Source organism: Macrobrachium nipponense, chromosome 21, assembly GCF_015104395.2.
Source record: "Macrobrachium nipponense isolate FS-2020 chromosome 21, ASM1510439v2, whole genome shotgun sequence".
Classification (NCBI taxonomy): Eukaryota; Metazoa; Arthropoda; class Malacostraca; order Decapoda; family Palaemonidae; genus Macrobrachium; species Macrobrachium nipponense.
This window is the reverse complement of record NC_087212.1, coordinates 72,577,184-72,589,997: the sequence shown is the minus strand read 5'-3', so window position 1 is coordinate 72,589,997 and position 12,814 is coordinate 72,577,184. Positions and strand designations below refer to the sequence as shown.

Sequence of the window (12,814 nt, the reverse complement as noted above, 5' to 3'; positions counted from 1 at the left end):
TAATGTATGTAAGCAGTTAACAACAAAAAACTCTCAATTGAGTTTATTGTCAGTTTCGTACGGAGATCACAACTCCGGATCTCTCAGAGGCAGAAAATATTTTAAATGATCTCTACCACAATGAATCATGCCCATGCGCTGAACTTCTACGGAAGTCAAAATGCATAGTGGGAAAATCACTGCAGAGGAATGCAGTGGAAACAATAGTTAAAGAGAAGTGACCAACTCTTTATACTAGTGCAGATTGTCGAAGAAATTACTCTTTCCAATTTAATTTATATGTATAATTTTTACTTGTACACACCAGAGAATTTCTCTACGTATTACTATTTATCGTCCATTTTTTTCTCCGTTTCACGATTCATGACTGCTGTCCTGGAGAGAGTTACTATGCAACACATGTAACTGTCGTTAACTGGAAACAGCGAATTAATTCGTTTGGTCTGATGACATATTGCCAGCTTTGTTAATCTTCATAAAGCAGGTGATTTCATGCTTTCCTTTCTTCTTCATAATTTTTTATTTCTGCCGCGAGTAATATAGCGGCAGCTTCTCACTCAATATTCATTTTCCTTAATGAAGACACTGGCAATGTTTTACCTGGCGTTATATTTAGAAGCCGTCGACTAACCGAGAATCTTTTCCGGCAGGATTATATGCGCTTTAAAGGCGAGTAAGTAAAAACTATTATTGTGGCTCACTTTTTCTGATTTAATATTTCCTTAGTTTTAATGTTTTATGTTTTGCTTTATTCCTTAGTCTTTTGATTGTGATTTTGTCCCTCTCTCTTTTTTTTTCAGGATCACAAGCTGTCTTTATAAGGATCCAACAAGACATGGTTAGTACACTATGCATTCGTCGCGTCCTAATTTCATCAAAGATGTTTATTTTCCAAAGAGAGGCCGATGGGGCGGGGAAGGATCATACCCCGATCCAACGCAGCTCAAAGGCAATAAGGATGAATAGGTCCCTCGGAGAAAACGGGAGAAAGAAGGGAATTCCTACAATGTTTTTGGCAACTTCTTATGTCGATATTTAACCAGAGTTATTAACACTGAATTTCAAAACGATCACTAAAGCAGTTTTATTGAAGTAACAGCAATTTCTCTGAAGGTAAATCAAAGCCGACGCAACACTGCTGTAGTGCAAACTCTCGGCCACACATACAGGGTCCAACGTATTCTCAGGAGAATTTGCAATACATTTCCAGAAAATGTTGTGGCGCGTACTATAATGTAAATGGCTGCCACTCATACATACCGAGGTACTTTTGTCTTTTTGAAGGTGGGAGTGCAATATCTGTTTATCGGAATTTGAGCCACAGCTTCCTTTGAGATGATGCGGGCATGTTACCACTGCGCAGTGTGAACAATATTTAAGTACGGGACACTCTGGGGGCTTGTTATTTTCATTCAATAAATCGGAAATAACACAAAACAATGATCTAACATGACAAGGGGAGATGAATTGCGTGTTGATTAGTCGGAATAAAGCCATGGAGGAATGGTTTCACTGATTTGTAACTGGGAAAGTCTTGCCTTCTGTGGTACTATGAAATTTCCTTCCTACAGACTAGGACCAGTCGATATCACAGCATCTCTTGAAGGAATTCTTCCCTGTTTTGTATTATCCTCTCTCCCTCATTGTTGTTCTTCATATCGTTAGGGGTGGTTCTTAGTTACTAGAAAACACAGCTCGATCGTTATGGACTAGCCATCTATTCCTGTATACTGGTTTTATCTCGTTTGAAGTAAAACAGTACAGAGAAGTAAGCGTTTTATTGTTTGTTATTTAATGTATCCCTGTATTAATCTCAAAATGGTTTATATTTTGTCTTCATTGTAAATACGAAGTTTTATTGTATGGTTACAATTCTGTGGTATCTTGAATATTTTATTCTCAAGACATTGAGAAATGCTCAATCGATAAGTAAGTCTCATGTTCAGATCATGTTGTTTTATCCCCTGCAAACTGTTTTTATGGATCCCGCTTCCGTGATTGGGAAAATAAGCTTAGTCTGTGGTGAGAATTAGGGAAACATCTTGATTGAGGGGGGAAAATTTCAAGAAGCGTCTTGCTGAAGAGTAATCGGGCGTGGTTGCCCAAACTAAAAGGTGATTAAGCATATAATTCTACAAGATGGAAACCGATGTCTGTGGGACTGTCTAACTTTATTATAGAATGAACGAGTGCAAAGTAACTGAATTGCAGCCTACGTCAAGTGAATCAAGTGATCTTGGTTAAAGATTTTGCGAGTGGATGTCAAATTCAACACTATAGCACACGAACTTGTTGGCCCCGGCGCTGCTGTCTCCCTACCGTCCCCATCCTCTACCTACCTTGCCTCCATCCTGGCGGACAAACCGGTTTGCAGGGGGTGGGTGGCTGTGTCTTGTCTCCCCAACTATCACACGGGGGAAGACAAAGAAGATCAGAAATAGAAAACTAAAAAAAAAATATTTATAAAGTTAAACATCAACGAGCTAACATTGTTCCTTTTTGTATCTTTTGTAACCTTCCACATTTTTTTGATTAAAGCATTTTGAAAGTCAGTTACCCGCTTTCTCGTTTAGATTATCAAACCACAGAAACTAGAATAATATGGAAAATATGACTTCGTGGGCAAATATTTTGAATTAATCATTGTCACTAATATAGTTTCGTACTCTGTTTTTGGCAACGTTTCAGATTGGAACAATCCTATGTAGCTTTCATTAGGTTTCGAAAACATTTGCTCTCCAACGTTTGTCTTCCCCGTAAGGATGCTGTGAAATGTCTGGCGCCTCAGTTATGTCTCTCTCTTGTAATGTGTTATATAACGTTTGCCTTCCATATCAGGCACAATAAATTGTCTCCCCAGTAAAGTGAGATATAACGTTTAAGTCCTGTAAAGTACCTTGGAATTTGTCTCCGGTGAGGTGCCTTGCGATGTCTCTTTTATAAGCTGATGTAGAGTGTTTTCCTCGTAAGCTGTTCCGGAATGATTCTCCCCTTTGAATTGCAATAGATTGTCTCACCTGTTAGTTGTAACAGAATGTCGCCGTAGTAAGTTGTTATAGAATGAATCAAACCGCTGGAAGGTTCCGTATAATGTCCAGCTTCCTAAAGAGGTGCTATACAATGTTCATTTTCCTGTTAGGTGCTAAGTAATCTTCAAGCTATTTTTTTTCTCTCTCTGAATAATCATTTAATAACGAACATTTTCTGTTGATCCTTTCTGGCTCGGACGTCATCCCGGTCATCCAGCGGGAATCTTCATCAACGGTTGATTTTCCAGGGCTTAGTCTGGATATCAGGGAACTATCAAGTACTATCTTACCTTTGAGATATCTTAAATGCCCTTTCAGATTTTTTTTCTTTCTTCAGTCAACCTCGTTTCTCAAATATCCCGGGAGATTCCTCTGTAGGAGGTAGTGCCGTCAATGTACCTCACGGGATGCACTGTAGGCATTACTAAAGGTTCTTTGCAGCGTCCCTTCGGCCTCGAGCTGCAACCTCTTTCATTCCTTTTACTGTATCTCCTTTCGTATTATCCTTCTTCCGTCTTGCCAGCCACCCTCTCTTAACAATGATTTGAAGGGCAACTGCGAGGCTTCCCTCCTGTCACGCCTTTCAAACCTATCTACTCTCAATGTCCTCTCCAGCGCTGATTGGCCTCATAGGTCCCAGTGCTTGGTTTTCTCCTAAACTCAGTCTTCCATACCATTCCCGGAAGATTGAAAGTTCATTAAATTCGATGTTTTGCAATGTGTCCTTCGCTATAAATAACAAAATAATAAATTAAACTAATTGACTTATCTAGATCCTTTTGAGGCATTCTTATATAAATTTGACAGAATTACGGTAGTCACTTTTCTTCCGAATATATTACTCAGCTAATATATGAACCGCTGTTTGGCAACATATTTTCACTTACATCTCCAACATATTTTGATATATTTGATTAAATGGAACGTTATGCAAATGAGTGCTATAGATGTTGATAGTCAAGTTCCAAAACGCATTTGTGTGTTATAAAATTAGGCCAAGTTATAAGTCTGGGAGCTTAGTTAATCCATTGGTTTGAAAGTCTGTGCAGTCAGAAGTGCTTATCCTAATATTTTTTTTTATTCATATTGCGCATATCATTTGAACGTTATGCTCCACATAAAAACACAACATCCAAAGGAAAGCCTCGTCGTGGTCTCACGTATTTTTTGTGGAAGAAAGTATAAATACGCGATCTTAGGCGCCTCTTCGCTAGCAAAATGTATATCATGTGCAGTTATGAATCGTGTCACACTCATGATTTTGTTCATGGGTCAGTACTAAAAACTTGAGGCGAATTCTGATTTGGGTGGCAGGTGGTGTAACTTCTGGAAAATTCTCCAGTGATTGAAATGTTGACAAATATCTCTGCATTCGGCTCGCTGGATGCTGTGCATACGAAATTTTGTTTGCAGACAGATTATTTGATCTTCAGCTCGATTCTTTAAAACAGATTTAAGTAGTCACCGAACGTGTTCACATTAACGTCAAGCAGACTGTAGGCGGAATTTTTACTGGGGACTTCTGTGATATTAGAATATTTAATAAGAGAAATCGTTTGTTTTGCACTGTTCATTAAATCTCTCTCTCTCTCTCTCTCTTCTCTCTCTCTCTCTCTCTTATGTCACAGTTCTCATGACATTTAGCCATTTAAAAGAGTGTGGTCACTTGCACCACAGCCAAGTCTTATACTCCTGTGTCATGCGAGGGACGGCACAACGGGAGTGGCCGTGATAAAGGCGTATAAACAATCGACGTTGCAATAACTATATCAAACAACGAATTGCATGGTTTGCGCAGTGAGAATTGCAGGAGAATCGATGAAAGAAAGAAAACGGACGAGAAGAAATGATAAAAGAAAGAGGTGAGGATAACTGGGATGTCGTGAGTACGGACGATAAAACGCTTTATTGTCATAGAGTCCGTCGAAGTATTGAGGTCTGGATACGTCCCGCCAATGGGCTATTTTGGGGAGCTGTTTTACATTCTCTCTCTCTCTCTCTCTCTCCTCTCTCTCTGAGTGTGTGTGTGTGTGTGTGTGTGTGAATAGGATTTTGTGCTTGTTATCGTCGCGGAAGTCAAAAATAACTTAAAATACTTTTGTCATTGTTTCCTTATGTGTTGCATTCACATATGATATCATCTAAACAAGCGATGTTTATCGATAGAAACTGTTTTGAAATGAGTTAGAACATTCAAGTAGAAATGGATAGCATAAATGTACCAATTCAACTGAAGTTTTGATTTCCAAAGATCGGTTGACATGATTTCCGTTTCCCTATAATATACCGGTAAAGTATTCCATTCTGTGAAGCTAAACTAGTACGTATATCTCCGACAGATTAAGCTATCTTATGGTAGGGTCTGAATGAAGGTTGCGTAGCAATAAATGAGTTCACATGTTAGTTGCAAAGTTCAGTTCTTGTGGAGTAGTCTGGCAATTGCCAGCCTTTAGTTGAAACTGAAATATTGCGGGAAGTTTAAACTACTTAGATTCGTCATTTGAAATGGCTTCTCACTTAAAATTCCAGGTATATCAAAATCTCTGCTTTTGGGCAAATTATTTCCGAGAATGAGCGTTTTGATATAAGCCCTGTATTACTGTGCTGAATGTTATAGCCCGTTTCTTCGATGTTGTTGTATATTCCAGCACTGGCGTCGGTATTACATAACGCTGAATAAGATTGAAATGGGCTTGCAGTTCAAACACGAGAAATAAGAAGCATTCCATAAGTTTTCTTAACGTGTTTGAGATGTGGTAAAGTACAAGGTTAGTGGGACAGTTCCTCCAGACAGTCAGTGGAAGCTTTGGTATATTTTGTTCTGCCTCCTTGTGTCCGACAAGTTTGTCGTCTTTGACGTGTCCGTGCTAATTTTCTCAGAATAAAGATGATGAAGCATTTTCACAATTTACTGATTTTCCTGACCTTAATCAGCAATATACCAAAGAAATATATATATATATATATATATATATATATATATATATATATATATACTATCATATATATATAGTATATGGGGTTTTGTGTGTACTTAGCAGTATGATCTCCTTCTTAGCGATAGGAACTGGGTTTCAATCTCATGTAAGGACGAAGCCATTTGGGGATCGTTCAGTTGAACCTATTGTGCTTCCCCAGTGCCTTGAGCAGTTAGCTATTACACTTCACTTCAGACAATAAATATACAATGGATCGTAGCCTGGAATGAAATGGGGCATGGGGCTAGTACCCCTTCTCAAAATTCAACAGTTCACGAACGTACTAATGCTCAAGGCTAACCGGATTTTTAACAATTGTCAGCCGTTCCCAGTGGCCGTTAAAATGGTCATTATGTTCAGGATTTTGCTGAATATTTCAGGATATTCTCTCTCTCTCTCTCTCTCTCTCTCTCTCTCTCTCTCTCTCTCTCTCTCTAAGATTGTCAGTTTAGAAGTTCGTAGTCACCACAGAGCTTTTAAGGAACTTCAACAAGACTGCATTTCAACCCCGAATGATTTTGTTGGCTGTAGTGGGTAGTTTCTCAATACAAATCTTTCTAAGGTGGGGAGCATTTTGAATTATATTTATCTTACCTCAGGTATGTTGTTATTATTAATGTTTTTTTTTATGGTTTATAGCAATAAGTGACTAATTGTAAAATGGAAACAAAAAATGACCGTACACGTTCATACGCTAAGGAGCGTTAGGGAACTGCAAACTTCCGCCAAGTTTAGAATACAGCTAGCAGACAAGCCAAAAAAAAAAAAAAAAAAAAAAAATCTCTTCATTGTGGGGGTTAATAGTACCACGCATTTGGAATATTATCACCAATGACATAGGTAGAGATACACCTACCTTCCTGAAAATCGAAGACGACGCAAAATTTCTGTTCACGAATTTGTTTCGTGTCACTGTTATCATGATGTGTTCATGAGGTGCGGGGTTAAGTGGATTACATCAAACGCATACGGGGATATCGATATTGGATTAATCGGCCATTGATAGACAAAAGCAGCTACGTGTGGACTCTTTCCAGTCCCGGTATAAACAAGGAAGTTCCTTGCTGAATAACCAGAAGGATGCGCTGCCTGAATCGCCTGCCGGGTGAAAGGAAAAAAAGAAAGGAAATTGTTTACGTGATTTAATGTTGCGGTGTCTGTGGAATACGCAGGAGACCGATTGGAGGAATTTTTGTCGATTTCCCCAATTGTTACGGTGGTTTATTCCTGAACCTCTCTCTCTCTCTCTCTCTCTCTCTCTCTCTCTCTCTCTCTCTCTCTCTCTCTCTCTCTCTCTCTTCGTGGTGGCTTATTACAAGTGAATGACGTCAACCCTCCTCTTTTATCCGAGATTGTAATTGGCATGAAAGTATAGACTCATGATGATTTTATCAGTGTAACTGTCGCCTGAATATTTCCTATTTAACTACTGGACGCTATGGCAAGTATTGGCTGGAAAGTAACCTAGGGACAAAGGAATACTCAGGATGGGAATCCAATGCAGATGTTTCTGTCTTGGCTACGAGACCGTAGAATATGGATTTTGATTTAGACAGAAATCACTTCGAGAAAAGATTCCACAACTGAATATGAGTGGTTGAAGATGATGATAGTGCCATTTCATATCTGCAGACCTTTGTAGTGTCTTTGGTTCAGATACGAATATTTCTGTACATATATTTTTTTTAGCACTTGATAAAAACTACATATTGAAATTAAAGGAAATGTGTATATTGCACACTATTGTGTTATCGTTTTAGCTCACATGTATGTTCGTAGATTTAAATGAGGATAGGTACGTCTTACGGTCTCGTACGTCCTTGGTTCGACTTCCGGCCAAGGCCACTGTCGAGACACTTCCTTGCGCTGTAAACCAGGAAGTGGCGTCTATTGTAAATGGGTGGTGGGCCGTTAGTGGCTACCTAAAGACTAGCAGCAAGTATAGAGGGTATTGCCCATCTCTCAGTTTTTGTTTCTGTTTAAACCGAGACTGAAAGTGGAAATTTTACGTACTTCTAATGAACACACACACACACACACACACACACACACACACACACACACACAAACCTGTCAGTGGGATCCCTAGCACAACATCACCAAGGATCCGTGTGAAAGTATGCAGAAACAAGGCACCCTTATGTTACTGTCAGTTTTTAATGTATAGGGAGACTCATATGTATATATATATATATACATATATACATGTACACAGATACATACATACATACATACATATATATATTTATATACTATATATATATATATATATATATATATATATATATATGTATATATATATATATATATATATATATATATATATATATATATATATATATATATATATAATATATATATATATATATTATATATATATATATATATATTGTGTGTGTGTGTGCGCCTTGTTTAGAAAATTTGTATCTTTGATCGCAGCAGGTGCAATTCAAGCCGATTAGGACGTTGAATTAATTTTGCAGAAACGATATATAGTGAAGTGCATTGATTCAGCGCGAATTTATATACTTTTTTGGCACCTACTGTACCTCGGGATACCGGAAAAGTGAAAAAAAAAAAAATTAAATCGATAATAATAAACTTGAGTAGTTAGGTATATACATGCCGGAAGAGAAATTAAATAATGTCGAAGTCCCAGTCTATCATCTTTTCCATTTATTTCGGGAACAATTTCTTGAATGAAGTAATTCTGTCTGTATCTTAGGACAGACTTTTCCCAGTGATTTTGGTAGAGTTGGATCGAATGGATCTCATCATGTCGGTAATTCTCGTTATCCAACTGACCGATTTGTTCAGATGTTCGCCTTTGTGCCCGTTATATTGAACGTTTTCCACATCCTCTTACCCTACTGCATTACGATCTACTGGCGCTATTTTTAAACCAACAGGTAGTAAATGAAGATCTATGCCATTTTACCTAGATACCATTCCTTTCTTCTGGAGATGCGAAACCCACTGACGACATTGCTCTTTGAGCGGAAGCTTTCTGTGCCCAAGGAAGATAATCGATTCTTGAATAGTAACAAAATGGTTTATCTCGTATTTCCTGTGTGTTAACCAATCTTTAAAAAAACATAAACATTATTATTATTATGTACTACCATATACATACATACATAAACACGCAGGCCTGGTCGGTTTAGGCGTCACTGAAGTCCCGATTTCTCCTCTGTGCTCTGGTTCGAATCCACGAGGGGACGAATTTGTTATCAATTAAAAAATTCCTCTTCGGTTAGTATATACGAAAATATATTAATTCCAAGATAGAGCGAATTGGATATTAAAGGACATTTGTTGTGTGTGTGTGTGTGTGTATGTATGTAGTATGTAGTAGTATAATATATATATAGATATATATATATATATATATATATATAGTATATATGTATATATATATATATATATATATATATATATATACGTATATAATAAATATGCATATATTATATAGAGATGTGTGTATGTATGTTTATGTATTTATGTACTTGCATTTGTACATATACATATATTTTTTATAACACAAGTAAGTATAAGATATCGAGAGAGAGAGAGAGAGAGAGAGAGAGAGAGAGAGAGAGAGAGAGAGAGAGAGAGAGTCAGTCTGCCCTGGTTGTGGTAGTAGTTTGTTACTTTGTGGTTGTTCTATGAGCTTTAAAGAAATAATCCTGAGCCTCGCTAGTTCTGCTGTGTCCTGGTTGTAGGTAAAGGTAGCATTTCACTGTTCCTCTGATAAATGTCCTCTCCGGTATTTGATTATTGTACTCCTACTTCCCTTCCGATTCTGGGTCATCGTTTGCGTCATGGCGGATTATTTCCCTACACTGTAGTTTCCGCATCGTATTACAGGGAAGCAATGGCTACAGGTCACGTTGCTAATGCAGGCTGCTTTTCTTTGCAAAACCGAGTCGTATAGAAAACAGGAAGTAATAGTATTTTATGCTTTTTACGTCTGGTGTTAAGACAAACGAGGGAAACAGGCTGAGAATTTGCTAGAATTCACAGTGAAGTATTTCAGACCAACTATAGAGAAACCTCCGTATCTGTTGATAGGTTGAAATCCGGATGTCCACACCAGACATCTTAAATCCTTAACACTCAGCCCAACTTAGCGTCATCAGGCAAAGGGCCCTTGCTGGCTAAGCCAGCTAAGTCTCTTATCAGCTATCCTGGAACTGCCTTCGTTCTGTCAAGATTTCCAAGTTCCTGTCAGAGTATTGAGCCTCGCAGAATCCTCTGAAGTCTTCTCCTTATTATGAATGTTGTTATATTTGGAGACAGTGGAAAGGAATCCTGATAAGTTGAAATGCGCCATCCTTTCATTTGGGAAACCTCATCTCCTGCGAGAGGGACCTGGGAGGCCGAAGGGCCCTCGATCGTGGGAAATGAAGTTGCTTTGTGACCCTTCCAGTCCCTCACTCAGAGTCCAATTATCCATTTCGAAACAGGAGGTGAACGTTCTTCAGTCTTAATTGGCATATCGCATCGGAATCGGGAGATTCGTCATGATTTATCAGTAATGAATCCTCGACTTTTTATTTGTCCCTCCCTTTGCCTAGGCTTTTTTCTACTGGAGAATTTTCGGCGGCCTATTTTTCGTCACTCCAGAAATTGACGTGTGGGTGCAAGAGCCGTCAGATCTCTCGGGTTCTGTCAGAATAGATAACTTGACGAAGAATTGTACTGGACTTTTCAACTGCCTTTGTCCAGGAATGACGTTAAACAGTCATTCTTCTTTGGTGTTTTTCTTTTATTAGTTTTCTGTAAAATAAAAATATTGAGATGGCTATTCGTCTGTCCGTCCTCACTTTTTCTGTACGCCCTCAAATCTTCAAAACTGCTGAGGCTAGAGGGCTGCAAATTGGTATGCTGATCATCCATCCTCCAATCATCAAGCCTACCAAATTGCAGCCCTCTAGTCTCAATAGGTTTTACGAACTCTATATACGGTTTAACATTGGCAGACGCTTTGTTCTTGATATGCCAGTCCCTGCTAGCTCACTGCGCAAGTGTAGTTTTCGATGTTGATATTAAGACAGGATCATTATAATTTTTGTTGTGCTTACATATAATGGTTCGATTTTCTATTATTCTTGTCATTATTCATAAATTTGTGTCCACTGCCAGTGCATTTTAGTTTTCCATCATCATCATTATTATCTTTATCATCTTTTTATCAGGACTCTGCTATGCCGAAATTTTTCTGCTTTTGCTGCAATAGCCATCCTAATTAGAACTAGATGATTTATGAATTAAATTCTACTGCAGTCATTTTATGGCTATGTAGTTGGCTTAATGAGAAATTATAAGTGTGGAAAAAATATTTCTTTTTGGCGGTGATTTTTATCTCTATAATGAGCGTATTATGAATATCTCTTTTGATGTGAATTAAGTGTAGTCATATCCATCATATGGCCTTTTCAAACGAGATTTTTTTTTTCTTTTTTTTTCCCGGGCTAATCGGTGAGCGCATAATTTTCGAAACAAATCCACCCACCCAAGCCTTTCCACCTCTAACCCCTTCTCCCCTCCCTCCCGGCTGCCCCATAAATGCCCCCCTCCCCTCTCCCTTCGACCACGTTTCATTTGTCCATATAATTCATGCATTTTGGGGACCGGCAAAAAGGCATCTGTTCGGTTTTTGTAGCTCTGATTTCTTAATATAATAAAGCCGGTTGTGATATGTGATTATATTGTATTGCTGCTTCCAAGATAAACAACAACAAAGAAATAACGATAATAATGCTATGGTAGTTTTTCGAATAATAGTGGAAGGAAAATAATTAGAAATCAAGACCAGGAATTAAGGTAGCCGTCACTTTTGAAGGAAATACACAAACCATTAATGACTTATTCCTGAGAAATGCTCTGGATTATTGCTGCATGACAACAATCTTTTTATTTTTTTTACCCCCTTCTCGATTCAAGTGAGACTTCAGAAGCTTCATGTCCGTCTGTAGCTCCCATTTTCAAAATAAACCCTTTTGCTTTGCGAAACCTTATTTTCTTTTCGGTATGAGGCTCGAACGGTGATTGTCTTTTATTTGGTCCATAACATTTCTCCTTTTTCTAGATGTCATTGCTGTGTTTCATGTGGCTTATTTAGCTCTGGTTTGTAAGATAGTAAACCAACAGATTGATTTGACCATTCATATATCCTCATATCGTCAACTTCCCCCCCCCCCTCCCCTCCCCTCCCCTACGCACGTGAATAATTCCTCTGCCATTCTTCGAACTTACACATTTTGGAGAATTTTTGGAGCGGTTTGTTCGTCGATAGGCGAGAATCTAGTTTTATAATCTATTTCATTCTTGTGGAGTCACGAATTTGGTTATATTTTTCGTAAAGCGACACGCCATTAGAAAAGATATTTCAACTGACAGTAATGTCTTGAGGTTTGTAAGGGATCCATCCAGTGAGTAAGGCTGAAACGCGAGAATGCAAGTACTCACAAACTCATCACACATATCTCACCAGTCTAATCAAATATTATTTGGTGCTATTAATTGCTGGCTGGAGTCAAGAAAATGGCGAGCGGCTAACAAGTTCGTCACTGAAGAAACCAGAAGGCTGTAACCCTTCTGGAGCCACCCCTTTCAGATGGGGAAAGCTGGGGAGTGAATAAATGGAGCAACATAGTAGCAACGTTTGTTAATCCGTGAAACCCTGTAGTTTTGAAAGTAAGAGGTGTTGCCTTATAGATGCATAAACAATAAAAAAAAATTATTATATATATATATATATATATATATATATATATATATATACACACACACACACATACTGTG

General features: G+C 38.2%; 1 protein-coding gene across 8 annotated transcripts in view; it reads left to right on the top strand.

Annotated features, from left to right (window-relative positions):
* The window catches only part of LOC135198163 (uncharacterized), a 904,910-nt gene that overhangs the window by 367,197 nt on the left and 524,899 nt on the right, over positions 1 to 12,814 (top strand). For 7 of the 8 annotated variants that reach the window (XR_010310739.1, XR_010310738.1, XR_010310735.1 and 4 more), the window contains one exon: positions 801 to 838. The exons of the other annotated variant lie outside the window; for it this stretch is intronic. Coding sequence is in view for 3 of the 7 variants with exons in the window: in XM_064225669.1 (XP_064081739.1) it covers positions 801 to 838 (38 nt within the window). In the remaining 4 variants the exon portion in view is untranslated. The remainder of the gene's footprint in view (positions 1 to 800; positions 839 to 12,814) is intronic. 8 annotated transcript variants of the gene reach the window in all.